A 15,848-nucleotide genomic window follows, 5' to 3' on the forward strand; every position below is an offset into this window, starting at 1 on the left:
TAGCTAATCAAGAAAGTTCAGAAGTCTGATGGATGGGTCAAGTTCAAATCACTTTGGATGGTGAGTGGAGTAGAGAAAACATTGACTTTTACAGACAATATAACTTCCGATTTCTATACTTTTTTGACTGTTATTCTACTGTACATGGACATGTGAGAACTTCCAGAATGACTGTTGGTGTACTGTGCGGCAGTGAAAAAACTGGAATTAGAATTTCAGTTTACTTCCTGGATTTCCTGAATTAAAATGCAATCGACCCCAATGCTGATGGCTAGGCATGGTTCCGAAATCTCATCAATATACTAACTACATCACTCTACTGCACCCTAGTTGTGTATGTTCCCAATCTAGACAAGAGAGATGACAGTGGTGAAGGAGATGTTGTGGAATATATTGCCTCGGCTGACCAGCMTCGGGGCAAATCCATATATATTCAGTCAATCCAGACAAACTGATATTCCAATTTAAAAGTCTCTGCAGGTATGCCTTACTACTTGATGTAAGCATGTATAATAAATACGATATGCTGGTAATAAATGAACTCATTTATTACCAGCATATCGTATTTATTATACATGCTTACATCAAGTAGTAAGGCATACTTGCAGAGACTTTTAAATTGGAAAGATTTCAGGGTAAGATTTCATACTTATGTTAAACAATCACGAAGACATAAAATTACCACTTTTTTATACAGGTCTCCTTTATTTCAGTAAAAAATGTTTTGTTTACAGTCTTGTACTAGAGCAGAATGTTGCACTATAGGTGGGGCAGGGTCTCCCGATACAAGATAGAATTGGCCAATTTGCCTTTATAAAAAGAACAAAATAAACTAAAAACCCCAAAGCAAAATAAATACTGCAGAATGGTTGGGGTCATTTCCATTCCATTGTATAGCAGGGTCTGAGTCAATTCCATTTCTAGTCAGTCAATAAACTGAAATTCTAATTCCAATTCTCCTCAATGCTTTTCTATGGGGAAAAATTTGAATTTCAGTCTACTTCCTGATTCAACATAATTGAAATGGAATCTACCCCAACCCTGGCTGGAGTACAGTGACATGAGCTGAGCGGCCAGTCTGCTCCACAGCCACAGGCGAATAGGAGTCTGGCATCTAGAACACTGCACATTGACAATGACATACTTAAGACACAAAAGTGACTGCCGGCTGTATGCATGTACTGTCCCTGTCCTAAGAGGGGTTTTCATACAGAGATCGCTTGAAAGGTTAGCAGACTGCCTTATTTGTTGCTCACAGAGATGTGGAGAGGTGGTAGCAGGTTGCTAGGCAGGTGCTGACTGACAGGACAATGTTCATTAGGCACCAAATGGAACAAAACGGACTCAAACAAGGAGGGCGTTTTTTGGACGTGTCAATAAGGATTGCTCATTTTCAGTTGCAAAACATTTTAAACGTTTTCTGTTGCGTGCCCTAATGAACACAACCCTGGTGGTTTAGTTAAAATCAGCCCTGTTTCTACTAAATCAGGGCTCAACAATGTGCCTTAAAAATCCCTAAAGTAAAGTTATGCTGACTTTTCAATTTCAACAATCTCCCAGAAATGTGGTCCGCTYAGCCGGTAGCTTGTAGAGGTGGAGTTTGTTTGTGGAAGCATAATGTTCCACATAGGAATGAAAAGGACTAAGTAAGATAAATGATTTCGCTCTCTTCGCCAGGCTGTAATGCCCTTGTCACACTTCTGGTCAAATTAGCATGGGTAGCACCATTGAGGGCTTTTACCATTTTAAATGTAGTCAACTGGGTGCGACTTCCAACTTCATTGGCTGATCCTTCCTAGTGACCCTGTTGGAGTCATGTGCAACTGGGTCATCAGCCAATCGTGAAGAAGAGAAGTGACCTCTTCAAAATGGAGATGCTTCCAAAGCTGTCACAGACGCTATAATGGCACAGATACAAAGACGAGTCCTCTGTCTACAGTGAGCTCCAAAAGTCTTGGGACAGTGACACATTTTTTGTTGTTTTGGCTCTACGCCAGCACTTTGGATTTGAATGAGGTTAAAGTGCAGACCCTCACCTTTAAATTTGAGGGTATTGTCAACTATATCGGGTGAACCATTTAGAAATTACAGCACTTATTGTACCCCAATTTTAGGAGACCAAAAGTATTGGGAGAAGTATTTGGTCCCATATTCATAGCAAACAATGACTACATCAAGCTTGTGACTCTAAAAGCTTGTTGGATGCATTTGCTGTTTTTATTTTGTGCCCAATATAAATTTATGGTAAATAATCTATTGTCATTTTGGAGCCACTTTTACTGTAAATAAGAATATAATATGTTTCTAAACAATTCAACGTTATGTGGGTGCTACCATGATTACAGATAGTCCTGAATGAATCGTGAATAATGACTTGTGAGAAAGTTAGACGCACAAATATCCATTAATTTCTATTGAGCACAAAATAATCTCAAACACACAAAAAAGAGAAAATGCATCCAACAACTTTTTAGAGTCACAAGCTTGATGTAGTCATTGTGTGCTATGAATGAGAGACCAAATACTTCACTTTTTTTCTACTCTAATACACACAAGTGAATTTGTCCCAAAACTTTTGGTCTCCTAAAATTGAGGGACTACGTACAAAAAGTGTTGTAAATTCTAAACGGTTCTTCCGACATGGATGAAAATACCCTCAAGTTAAAGCTGACAGACTGCACGTAAAGCACAGTCATTGTGTCACTTCAAATCCAAATTGCTGAAGTACAGAGCCAGAACAACCAAAACTATTTCACTGTCCAATACTTTTGGAGCTCACTGCATCTCCATGGGCACAACGCTCAGATAGCTAGCTATGTCTATTGTACACAACACATTTCTAACTCTTGTTAGATATTTCATTTCACAAAATGCGCGAACGTGACCGTTATCGTGAATTAGATGGACGCATCATGGTGTTCTTTATTGTTGTGAAATTGAACAGCTGATTTCCCCCCGAAACGTTCTCTTTCTATGGCTCTGCAAACCGGCAGTTCAGGAGGTTCTCCGATCGCGACATTGAAATGTAAAAGCAGCCAATAGCAACTGACCCTGATTGGTTCACCTCCTTGTCTCACATTAGATGGCGCAACTCCATCTGCATTGAAGGACTGGTGTTGAGTTTGAGTGGCGCCACCTGTCGGAAGACAATGGGATTGTCCTGTATCGGGTAGAGTGTGGTGAGGTGCAGTACTCCTATGGTCATGAGTCATGACACATCTCCATGTCTTGTAGTGAAACAAATTTGCAAGGTGCAGACAGGAGCAGAGAGCACTATGTGGGACTAGTACATAAAGTGGCTGACGGGAGATAAAACAGTGACATAGTTTAATTGAACAAGAGTCCAGCAGTAACCCGATTACGAATCCTGTACACACCCTGCCTCACACCCTGCAGTACTTTGGAGTGGAGTGTGTACAAACAATAAGTTATTTAGGAACATATCCCTTCAACATATCCATTCATTTCAAATTAGTATTTTGGGGGGAATGCGACGTAAAATCACTGCAGCAGACTTGACATTGTTGATAGTTCAACGTAAGTAGGGATGGTGTATCAAAGCAATCTGCACACATACATACACAGACAAACATGCATACCTCGCTCACGCACGCGCACACACACACACTCATACACACACTATCCTTTCGCAATGAAGCTGATAGATTAAACACAGTAAATATCAAACAAGCTGCTAAGGCTGCTCATGCACACACACACACACACTGAAATACACTCCCTTAGCATACAGAGAAACAAAGAATCAAACTGGACACAAGGAACAAAAATACATCTTTGACAAAAGGCAGTTTTAAAGATGTGTATCTCATTTCAACTCTGTCAACTTCAGAATATGCCAATAACAACTACAACACACAGATAAGCAAGTGGTGATCGTCCCTACAACCGGAGTCACAGATAGTCCAGCACACTACAGGTCCCAGAGGGAGCTCTGCCGATCTTGTGGTTGGATGAACCAAGATGGGCGTCTAGGGGCATTGGCACTTTTTCTAAGTACCCTTTCCTACGTACTCAAAATGCTCGCCAACAATCTTTAAGAAATGGGATAACTAAAAGCAATATGTTGGCAAGGGTTATCAGTAGGCTTCGTCGCGCTTCCATCTGTCCAGTAGTAGAACATGGTAAATAGGAGGGGAGGCCATTTTAAAGTATTAAGATCCCACACCCCTGCTGGGGGATTCATTGTGATGTCACTGAAGCCAGTGCACTTTCTGTGATGCAACAGAAAAAGGAGAAGTGAGTCTATATGGCGCCATCTCAAATTTCACCCTATTTAAATGACACCCCATATAGGGAACTACTATTTACCAGAGCCACACATATACTGCATAGGGCCGGGACGAGACTGGCAAAAATGAAAACACGAAGCAGACCCCATCTCTTTGGTCCTTTGAAACCAATCTGTATGTACAATATTGTGTGCTATAGCTTGGAAAATAAAAACATTTCACTCTGGATAACATGATGTTTGTTTCCATCAGGGCTGTTTTCCCTAAAGAAGTTAAATCCGCTTTGTGTTTTGTTTCCTTTCCCCGATATTAACGATTATTGAAATACTGGTAGCATCCGGGCCCTAATAGTACATTTGTGTATACTATATAGGGAATATAGATGTCAATCGAGATGAAACCATATGCAACGTCCAAACACAGCGACGTTTCTGGATTTCCTGTGAGGTCACAAAGGCAGCTGAACCTCCATCATGGGATGTCAGAGTGAAGTTCCTGCACTTCCTGCGAGGTCACAGAGGGAGACGAGCACTTCCTGTGAGGTCATAGTGGTTTCAGGGAGATCCCTCAGTCGAAAGAGGGATCCGGTTTCAAATTGTAAACAGGGCACACAGCGAGGACAGCTATGACCCGGAAGCATAGAGAAAGGGGTGTGGACAGACATCCCCTAATGGCTCCTCCTCCCCGGCCCCCTACTAAGTGCAGCCAACACTAAATAAAACGTGTCTTTGTGCCCCACCGGTGTGGGAGACTGGGGCGTGGAAAAATAGGAAAAATACCATCCCCTAACACTGGAATTACACATACATCAGCAGACGACAACCTTTCTATCAACACGCCTCCCTCTCGCTAACCTGGAGTCTGTCCTGCTCTACTCACAAACCACTGGTAGTCCATCATTATGTACAAAGAATAAAATAGGAAAAAAGGTTCAATGCAGAGATCAACTCCTCCTCCTCTTGGTTCTCAATGCACTCCACAGACAGCGCCCCCCCTGTTGTTCTGCCAGGCCCTACCACACTGTGCAGCGGTGACCAGAGTTCATCGGGGAGCCAGCGGTGCACTGGAAGTGCTCTGCAAAGGCTGGCGAGTTGGAGAGGGTGCCGATGACGCGGTACTTTGGGGGGCTGTGGGGGTCTGTCATGAGTCCCTCGTGGGCACTCTCCGGGGTTCGCACGGAACACCACACCTGAGAGAAGAGAGGATCCCCAGATAAGTCAGACAGTAGCTAGTGTTCCTCTCTGTGTTTCCAACTGTTGTGTATAATTCATTCATTTGGACTCAGTTTGGTTGACACTTCTCTCAAACAGTAGTTGTAATAGTCCACTCTTACTACCACCCCAAAATACATTCACCCCCATGTCTTATTTCATGAAGCAGGGCCAGAAATTCATCCTGAGCAGGATCTGACTAGGAAAAACTTTTACAATGGCAAACATTGGCAGTAGAATGGCCTTACTGAAGAGCTCAGTGACTTTCAACGTCTGTCATAGGACGCCACCTTTCCAACAAGTCAGTTTGTGAAATTTCCACCCTGCTAGAGCTGCCCCGGTCAACTGTAAGTGCTGTTATTGTGAAGTGGAAACGTCTAGGAGGAACAACGGCTCCGCCGCGAAGAGGTAGGCCACACAAGCTCACAGGACGGGACCGCCGAGTGCTGAAGTGGGTACAAATAGTCTGTCTTTACCACAGAGTTCCAAACTGTATCTGGAACAATGTCAGCACAAGAACTGTTCGTCTGGAGCTTCATGAAATGGGTTTCAGTGGACGAGCAGCCACACACAAGTCTGAGATCACCATGCGCAATGCCAAGCGTCGGCTGGAGTGGTGTAAAGCTCGCTGCCATTGGACTCTGGAGCAGTGGAGACGTGTCCTCTGGAGTGATGAATCACGCTTCACCATCTGGCAATCTGACGGACGAATCTGGGTTTGGCGGGTGCCAAGAGAACTCTACATGCCCGAACGCATAGTGCCAACTGTAAAGTTTGGTGGAGGAATAATAATGGTCTGGGACTGTTTTTCATGGTTCGGGCTAGGCCCCTTCCAGTGAAGGGAAATCTTAATACTATAGCAGACAATGACATTCTAGACGATTATGTGCTTCCAACTTTGTTGCAACAGTTTGGGGAAGATCCTGTTTCAGCATGACAATGCTCCCATGCAAAGCGAGGTCCATACAGAAATGGTTTGTCGAGAACCACTTGACTAGCCTGCACAGAGGAAGAACTTGACTAGCCTGCACAGAGCCCTGACCTCAACCCCTTCGAACACCTTTGCGATGAATTGGAGCACCTACCGCAAGCAAAGCCTAATCGCCCAACATCAGTGGCCGGCCTCACTAATGGTCGTGGCTGAATGGAAGCAAGTCCCCGCAGGAATGTTCCAACATCTAGTGAAAAGCCTTCCCAGAAGAGTGGAGGCTGTTATAGCAGCAAAGGAGGGTCCAACGCCATATTAATGCCCATGATTTTGGAATGAGATGTTCGACGAACAGGTGTCCACATATTTTTGGTCATGTAGTGTATTTGACTTGAACTACATCAGGATGTGTGCAATGTATTCTGTTGACACTCCCATGACCCACCTGGGCGAATCCCACAAAGAACAGTTGGTCATTGGTCAGGTTGACCGCCGGCAGCCTCTTCTCCTCACCGTTCTCCTGCACCCATGCCTGGTACGCCTGAACACAACAGAAAACACCATTGCTATAGAAACATTAACTACCACACAGTATAGTATAATAAGTCCTGTGTGGTAACATCTTAGTAACATGTTACATAGCAGTAACTATGTAATTGCCTTAGAATTACATAGCAATGGATTTGGGCAATAACCACTCAAGCCCATCACAACAGTTCAGATTTACTACAGTGATTAGGGAGGTTACTAGACAGACATGTGAGCAGCTAAATCTAATGTGTTATCAAGTAGGGAGACCCACTCACATTATAGGCTGCCTTTAGGCCTCCGTTGTCAGCAATGTTCTCTTCCAGCGTCTGCTTGCCATTGATATGCGTCCCATTGATGGTAAACCCGTTGTACTGCTCTACCATGCATTCCGTGAGATTCTTAAATGCGTCCACAGAGGAATTTTGCCACCATGGCCGAAGGTTCCCGTCTTTGTCGTATTCCCTGCCTGATTAAGGAATACAAATATGTATTTTTTTTTTAAAGCACACCTAGCGATCATGTACAGTATATGTATACATGCCGCGCGGTGTGTGTTGGTCTGTGGGTGTGTTTATGAGTTCTGTGGAGTGTAAGTTAAAGGTGGACACTAACCCTGGACACCAAAGGCATGAGTGAGTTCGTGTCCCATCACCACTCCGATCCCCCCGAAGTTCAGTGCTCTGCAGAGAGTTCACATGGGGTCAGAAATGCAAGCACACACGCACACACTCATACGCACACACTCACTTGGGGTGATGCTGGGCGTAAAAGGGTGCCTGAAGGATTCCAGCTGGGAAGACAATTCCATTCTTGTTGGGCATGTAGTAGGCGTTGACTGTGGGAGGGGTCATACTCCATCTAGGGGGAGGTGGCGGAGACTAGTGTAAGAGAGCAAACCAGTTGAGGCTCATGAGAGACAGCTCATAGTCATTTCTGGAATGGAATGGATGGAGTTGTATAGTATGTGGGGTTTTGTTTTATATAGGGAATTGAGTGCTATTTGGATTTTCTCCATGAGATTATCAAACACATTTTTTTTTTTTTTAAGTAATCAGATTACAAATACTTTTGATAAACTGGATGATTACTTTTTTAATTACTTTTGCATTTAGAAAGGATGTTAGCGAGAGAGAGAAAATACATTAGGACACCTTTCAGTTCTCTCTAGGAAGGTTTAGTTTTTTGTGGTAGTAAAGTACATGTCGGATAAAAAATGACAGGCCTGATGGAGAAAGAAAATACACTAGACAAGGTGGGATCTTTATGTGTTGGTAAAATGGCCTCCCCTCCTAGCAAATATTGATATAATAACCATCATATCGAAGTAAACTTGGAGTCCTCCCACTACAACTCATCAGTAAAGCATGGAGTTTATTAGGTTACAGATTAAAGTAGCAATATGTACCTTTTTTGGCGATTTGACCAAAATTCACATAGAAATGGGAGTTATAGATCTATCATTCAACTTGAAAGCAAGTCTAAAATGCGATAGATCTGTTCTTGGGGGGCTATTTCTATGCTTCCCATTCTTAAATTTTGTTTTTGTGTCTTTTACTTTATGTTTTGTACACCAGCTTCAAAACAGCTGAAACATATAATTGGTTAAAGAAAATATATTTCACAGTGGTTTAGATGGTACAATGATTCTCTACACTATACTAGCTTATCTTGTCACAAACTGAAACTAGGCAAACTATTAGAGTTTTAGCAACCAGGAAATGGCGGAGCGATTCCTGCATAGTGCATCATTAAATGATGATGAACTTCACAGGGTGGTGAAAGTTCAAGATGAGCTTGATGCTCTTTTCCAATAAATATTGATGATCTTATTCTGGTGACATGATAATCTGTAACAACATAACAATAATCTCATCATGTAAACTATATGTGCGGTCTAGCCAGAGCTATTGGCTACAGTGCACGTGCCAATCCCAGAGTGTGCACACTCGCTATATAACGCAAAAATGTTTGTTAGAAAACCGTTCAGTAGAGTTAAAAATGCGATGGAAACCCATTTAACTTGTATTTTTTTTAAATTTGGGTTATGGGAATTTAAACTGCAAAAGTTATTTCATGTGCCCTACGTCATCTCGCACAGCCTTTTACCTGCAACAAGTCAATTTGATGGAAACATCTCCGGTGGGAAAATGTGCATATTGTTTTTATGTGGTTTTTAGAAAATTCACATGAAAATCTGTCTAATTGGATGGAAACCTAGCTACTGACATTCAATTCAGTATTGATAAAAGGCGCAAGTTTAAATTCGTTCCACCTTAGCAGGTCTGACCACAAGTCAGAGACCATTATGATGACACGGCAAATGCGTTTGATGGATCCTATTTGCCTTCTTCTAATGAAGTTTAAGGGGAAAGTAATCCAAAAGTAACAATACMGATTACAATTTGACGGGTAACTAGTAACTAACGGATTACATTGAGAAAGTAACCTACCCAATCCTGGTTGAGGTCAAGAATCAAGTTAATTTACAGTACAAATATGCACTGAGATATAGTGATGGTGGTGATCATGACTCACTGGTCGCTGTTGGGTGGCTTGCGGAGATGATCGGCCATCACCCTGGCGGAGAAGTTGTAGAAGTTGAGCGTGTTCTGGAAAAAGTTGTCTTCTGAGACGTCATACTGTGGACAGAGATGGATATACAGYCAAAGGAAGACAGAGAGAGAAAGAGAAATAATGACTCACTGATCTACAGGGCCCTTGTAATTTGACCGTCAACTCATCAATCATGACAACTGAACAAAAAAAGGCACCCACTCACCCAGTCATAAACATCATCCAGTTCTTTGGGGTCCAGGATAAAGTCAGGGAATCCAATCATGTTGTAGATGGTGTCCGCCTAAATATCAGGGGGACAAAGTGGATAAGAGAGAGGGCAAGATGGAGGAATAGGGCCGGAAAACCTCCTATTTCCATTATCTGGAGATCTAAACAAAGAGGGCTGTCTATTCAAACTACTGTATTATAACCTTTAACCCTATAATACTCCCTTCCCTGTCCTCTTACACACACGCAGGAACGCACACACACACGATACCCTGTGGCAACCATACATAGCCTATCCAATAGGTGACATCATCTCTGACCTTGTCTTTGGCTGCCATCCGCGTCTGTTTGTCCATCCACTCGATGTGATCCAGAGCATCTTTGAACGCAGCACGGATCTCATTGATCATCCCCTCGACCTGATAGCGGGGTGAGATTTGATTTGATTTGAGACATGCATTAAATGTAAGGAGGAAGAAAGATGGAATAGATCCTTCTTCTACAAATTAGACTCTGATGTGTAATGAAATACCCACGGCAATCCGAAACCAGCCCATCCCTCAAACATAAGGACATTTTTGATAGAAATACGTAACCACTAAAAAGATGAACAAATTGTGCGTGATAGTCTATAACCCCCTTGCCAGTTGCCTCACTGTGCCTCTCCGCTTCCATGTCTCCCTCTTCTACTTGCCCCTCTTTTCTCTACCCAATAACAACCTCTCCATTTAATAGTCCAATTTGTCTCTTCTTTATCACTCTATATATCTCCCTCCCCTCTACAGGACAGGGAACTATTACTAAATTAGTATTTCATTAATTGTAAACATTTATAAGAAATTAGCATAAGCGATCAGCATTATTAATGTTACAATTCATAAGCATTTATAACATTATACAAAGCATTTATAGGCATTCATAAACATTGATAAGAATTTCAAATAGCTTATTATAATAAAGTGCTAGCAAATAGGGTTATTTTATGATGGCTGAGTTTACAGTGAGACCCCATGACGTTTCACTACACATGGTAACCCCTAGGGGGCAGTCATACACTGTTCATGCGGTTAAAAAAAAAACACCACAGGCTTGAATAGACGTAAATGCAGTTGTGGCCTATCAAAACTCACAATCTTTTTGCTGTGTTTATCAAACGTCGCTTTAACAAAGAGCGCTCCCAGGGCGAAGCCGAGCGTGTCATCTGTGTTCCCAATGCAGGTCTGCCATCGAGGTGTGCGGGGCTGAGCGAACACACYCACACACASAGACAGACAGACAAGTCTCACACCAGCTGTTTACTCAATCATTTTGGATGTGAAATGTGTGTGTACTGCAAGTTTGTTGAGGTAGCACACATTGCTTGCTAGGAGCCCAAACAGTCTCACATACAAATTGCAAGTGCTGGTTTCCCAGACACAGATCAAGCCTTGTCCAGTACAAAAAAGCATGCTCGACAGAGGATCTCCATTGTAAATGGCTCTTTAGTCCAGGACWAGGCTTAARATGTGTCCGGGAAACCGGAACCTAACCAGGTATTTCACAAAGCAGGGTTAATCAATGACATAAGTAAGAATATGGTTGCCTCCCAAATGACACCCTATTCCCTAGTGCACTACTTTTAACCAGGRTRTAAGGGCCCTAGTCTAGGGTAGTGCACTACATATGGATTAGGGTGCCATTTAGGATTCAAACCTAAAAAACACACTTTCTTGGTTCCATACAGGCTCTCTAGCAGCTTGTCCTGMGCATTCTCAAAGCGCTGGTCCAGACTGGATGCTCCCTTCTGCACCAGGTTCCAGATCATGTAGTTGTTGAGCAGGCTGAGAGACAGGGAGAGACAGGGAGAGATGAGGAGGAAGAGGAAACACGAGGACAAGTGGGTGACAAGAATAAGCAAACAAATAACAATGGACAGTTAACATCCTGTTGGTTAGGGCAATCCAATGACTGTTTTCCCACAGTGCAAAACTGGTTGCAGGATGTTATTATGACGTTTTTCCATGACATTATGGTCAGGTTMTATATTGGTTGTACTGTGCCTTCAGAAAGTATCACACCCTTAAAAATGTGGTATAAAAAAAATGTGATTAAAATAGATTTGTCATTTTTGGTCAACAATCTACACAAAATACTCTGTTGAAGTGGAAGAAAATATCTAACATTTAATAAAAATGTATTAAAAATAAAACAATATCTTGTTAGATTCACCCCCCTTGAGAAAGTACATGTTAGAAACACCTTTGGCAGCGATTACAGCTGTGAGACTTTTTGGGTTAGTCCCTAAGAGCTTTCCACACCTGGACTGTACAATATTTGCCCATTATTCTTATTAACATTTTTCAAGCTCAGTCAAGTTGGTTGTTGATAATTGCTAGAAAGCCATTTTCAAGTCTTGGCAGAGATTTTCAAATAGATTTAAGTCAAAACTGTAACTCGGCCAACATCCAATGTCTCCTTGGTAAGCAACTCCAATTTATATGAACACTGGAGCTCTGTCAGAGTGACCATCAGGTTATTGGTCACCTCCTTGACCAAGGCCTTTCTCCCCAGGTGCTCAGTTTGGCCGGGCGGCCAGCTCTAGGAAGAGTCTTGGTGGTTCCAAACTTCTTCCATTTAAGAATGATGGAGGCCACTGTGTTCTTGGGGACCTTCAATGCTGCAGAAATGTTTTGGTACCCTTCCCCAGATCTGTGCCTCGACACAATTCTGTCTCAGAGCTCTACAGACAATCCCTTCGATCTCATGGCTTGGTTTTTGCTTTGACATGCACTGTCAACTGTGGGACCTTATATAAACAGGTGTGTGCCTTTCCAAATCATGTCCAATCAATTGAATTTACCACAGACTCCAATCAAGTTGTAGAAACATCTCAAGAACGATCAATGGAAGGACACACCTGAGCTCAATTTCGAGTCTTATAGGAATGGGTCTGAATAGTTATGTATTGTCATTTAAGGTGCATTGTGTGTAGATTTGATGAGAATATTTTTTAAATCACTTTTAAAATAAGCCTGTAATGTAACAGAATGTGGAAAAAGTCAACAGGTCTGAATACTTTCCCGAATGCCCTGTACAGGCTACTAAATAAACTTGCCAGTGGCACTGACTCACCCAATTATGAAACCTAGGACACTCACCAGTGATGGCCGATGCGCTAGTGACAATAGCCCATCTGKAGATYAGCTACTTTTAAAAACAGTGCTGTTTGTTCTGAATCGCTGAAAACTCAATTATTATTATTTTAGCTTCTACAGACAGATTAGTCATATCTCTTTTCAGCAGTAGGCATTTGCTTTCCCCCCCAAAACATTTTTTGCATTTTGAAATTTGCCAAAGACAAACTGACAGCCGCGACCAACCATATAAATACAACCAATAGATGGCAGTTCCCATTTCAAGTGACCGGCAGCCATTGATAGTGTACTCATGAGTTCAWCGGTCAAATTGCCAGGGTTAGAGGTTCCAAAATCCTTCTAGGGATTATATGTCTATGGCCACAAGGCAACAAGCTGTTTGGCCTGCATGCTGCCCAAATTGTGGCCTTCTACAGCTATTGATCCTCTGCGGCTAAAGTATGCTCGCTGGTGTAGTATTTTGAATTATTTTATTTCTGTCTGTTAGACAAGAGTTAAATAATTCTTTTAATATATATTTTTTATGTTTTTGGAGAAAAAAATTACTTATCAGGGGMTGCTGCAGCACCTCCAGCATCCCTATTTCCTGCAGCTATGGAAGGGCCTGTAGTACTTCATAACCACGTGACCTGTTACGGAACCTTTGGCTGTAGGGGGATAAGGACGATCAGGTTGGCTCCGGTCCAGGTCCTTACCTGCGATCAGTCTTGTTGATCAGGTCAGACACCTGCTGCAGGAACTCCTTGGCATAGAGCACCACGGGCTCCGTGTCATTCAGGTCCAGAGGGAACAGGACCAAGGACAGGTAGTCCAGCCAGTCCACCGCCGGAGCCAGCAGCTGATGGCGAGAGAGGTTAAAGGTCAGAGGTCACCTTTGTGAAAAGGAATGTTCACCACAAAAACGACCTTTTCAGAATCCAAACGTGGCCTCACGTCGAGTGTGTCCCACATAACTTCATGATTTCACACACAAKATTGTGTCAATTGATCCAATTCATGAGGCATATTGTTGGATCCGCACAACAGATGGCAGACACAGGACTTAGGAATTAGAATACTAGAATGGKCATTAACTTTAAGGTCAGCCATTTTGGTAAGGCAGTTGGTCAACCATGGTTTGCCAGTTCTGTGATAAGATTGTTTAAAACAATTCATTTGAAAATMAGCTGCACTGTATGTTTGTTAGCTAGCAAGCCAGCCAGCTTCAGAGAAATGATTCCATTCATTTATCAAATTAACTACCAATAGACCAATATTCCAGTCGAACAATGCAGTCAATCCATACATTTATGGCCTGTTTACATATTATRGTAGAGGCTATTTATACAGCAAATTGGTATACAAGATGCATAAACTGTATTTKTAATTATATGACCAGTGGCGACCCGTCATTCAGGGAAGGTGGGGCTGAGCCACAATCTTTGCTAAAAATATTAATACAATTTAAATAAAAAACATTGGGGGGGGGTGGCTTGCCTGTTTTGCATGTTTTTTTGGGCATTAATACGTGTCACATATCAGTTTGCAAACAATGTAAAACAATTAAATAATAAAAGAGTTAATAAAGTCTACAAACACGGTCTCTTTTTTGTTTCCTTGAGTAAGCCAGCTCCAAAACGCAGTGCAGGTGTTTCAGCCTAGCTCAGTGCTTTCTGTGGTGGTGGGGCAAGCCAGCAGAAAATCCAGAGCGTTGCGCRGTGATTGGCTCAGTGTTCTGTCACTCATGGGGACAGTACGTCGCCACAAAGTCTAAAAGGTAGAGCTCTAAAATTCAAGCCCCTTGGGTGCTGCCAWAGCATTACATTAGAAGTGCCCATCCAAGAAGGCTCAAGGTCATTGGCCACAGATAAAATTGTCAAATCACATTATATCTACAGTAGCTTTGATTGGACTGAGACTTTCAAAATCTTAGCTAGCAGTCGTCATCATGAATCAAGTCGACAATCTACTGGCAAATCCTTTTTAATCCTTGTATTATGAAGAGAATTAATGAGGAGAAATTACACATAAAACGTATTAGTGCTCATCGGCTATTGGACATAAACATTACACAATAAGATGGAAATCACAAATTCAACAACGAGTGGTTTCAAAGGAATTAGTGACAGTGGCTAACTGCAAGCATTGCAAAGCAATCAGACTGCTATTCAGTGGAGTGGCCCCAAGTCTAAGGGTCTCTTTTCCTAGTTTAAAATTATAAATATTCAACATTGGCCATGCTGTCAATGAAGCATGATCTGTGCCATCTGTGCTCATAACTTATCTCGCAACCGCGAAAACTGACTTTAGTCAGTTCAAAACTACTGAGAACACGGGGGAAAACGAGGTACGACTGGGAAAATACGTTTGAACTTTCATCCAACTCGAAATTGTAAATCCAGAACTCGGGTTCCCAGTTGTCTTGAAAGCACTATCAATCCAGAGAATGGCAGACTGATGACAGTTTCATGACTAAATTTGCCCACGAAGGACCGCCGCGCCACCTTCCTGTTCAAGTGAGCACAGCACAACAAGGTGAGTTCAAAAATGTTTTGTATGCTGCTGCATAAATGATGTAATATGCCAGGGAGATATGTATACTGTAACTAAGAAAGTAATACTAAGTGTATGTTGTATAGTAAGCTGTTAGTAGCCTAATGTGCCACACCCTAAAATGGTCTATTTTCACCTACTGTTCTGACTTGGTGGTGCACATGTAGCCTATAACCCGTTTTAAGAAATGTAATCGAATTTTGTAAGAGCTTTCATTGTCTACTTATATGGTCCCTTTATTCATCCTACCGTTCTGACTTGGTGTAGAGGGAGAATCCTGTAAGAACGGACCATGTTCTGAATTCTGTCGCTGTACATTTCAAAAGTGCTGAACAAATAGTTATATTGACTACGTCCATCCTAGCTTGCTCAATAATGTCTTAATCGAAATCATGGATTGCCTCTTATCCGTATGTTGTCCCCTTATGCCGTAGTTTGTACATCTCAGTTGTCAGTAGAAACCACATTTGTTTAATTT

General features: G+C 42.2%; 1 protein-coding gene across 4 annotated transcripts in view; it reads right to left on the bottom strand.

Moving 5' to 3' along the window:
* Positions 1–690: 690 nt before the first annotated feature.
* LOC111963796 (endothelin-converting enzyme 2-like) overlaps positions 691–15,848 on the bottom strand; it is a 45,316-nt gene continuing 30,158 nt past the window's right edge. For 3 of the 4 annotated variants that reach the window (XM_023987321.2, XM_023987320.2, XM_023987319.2), the window contains exons 8-18: positions 13,534–13,676; positions 11,410–11,524; positions 10,835–10,945; positions 10,025–10,123; positions 9,700–9,777; positions 9,456–9,559; positions 7,668–7,778; positions 7,533–7,600; positions 7,196–7,386; positions 6,835–6,930; positions 691–5,439 (exon numbers count right to left, since the gene is read on the bottom strand). In XM_023987321.2, the coding sequence (XP_023843089.1) occupies positions 5,263–5,439; positions 6,835–6,930; positions 7,196–7,386; positions 7,533–7,600; positions 7,668–7,778; positions 9,456–9,559; positions 9,700–9,777; positions 10,025–10,123; positions 10,835–10,945; positions 11,410–11,524; positions 13,534–13,676 (1,293 nt within the window). In that variant the 3' untranslated portion in view covers positions 691–5,262. The remainder of the gene's footprint in view (positions 5,440–6,834; positions 6,931–7,195; positions 7,387–7,532; positions 7,601–7,667; positions 7,779–9,455; positions 9,560–9,699; positions 9,778–10,024; positions 10,124–10,834; positions 10,946–11,409; positions 11,525–13,533; positions 13,677–15,848) is intronic. The other variant, XM_023987322.2, reaches the window with a different exon arrangement.

This window comes from Salvelinus sp. IW2-2015, linkage group LG5 (genome assembly GCF_002910315.2).
Source record: "Salvelinus sp. IW2-2015 linkage group LG5, ASM291031v2, whole genome shotgun sequence".
In the NCBI taxonomy this organism is placed as follows: domain Eukaryota; kingdom Metazoa; phylum Chordata; class Actinopteri; order Salmoniformes; family Salmonidae; genus Salvelinus; species Salvelinus sp. IW2-2015.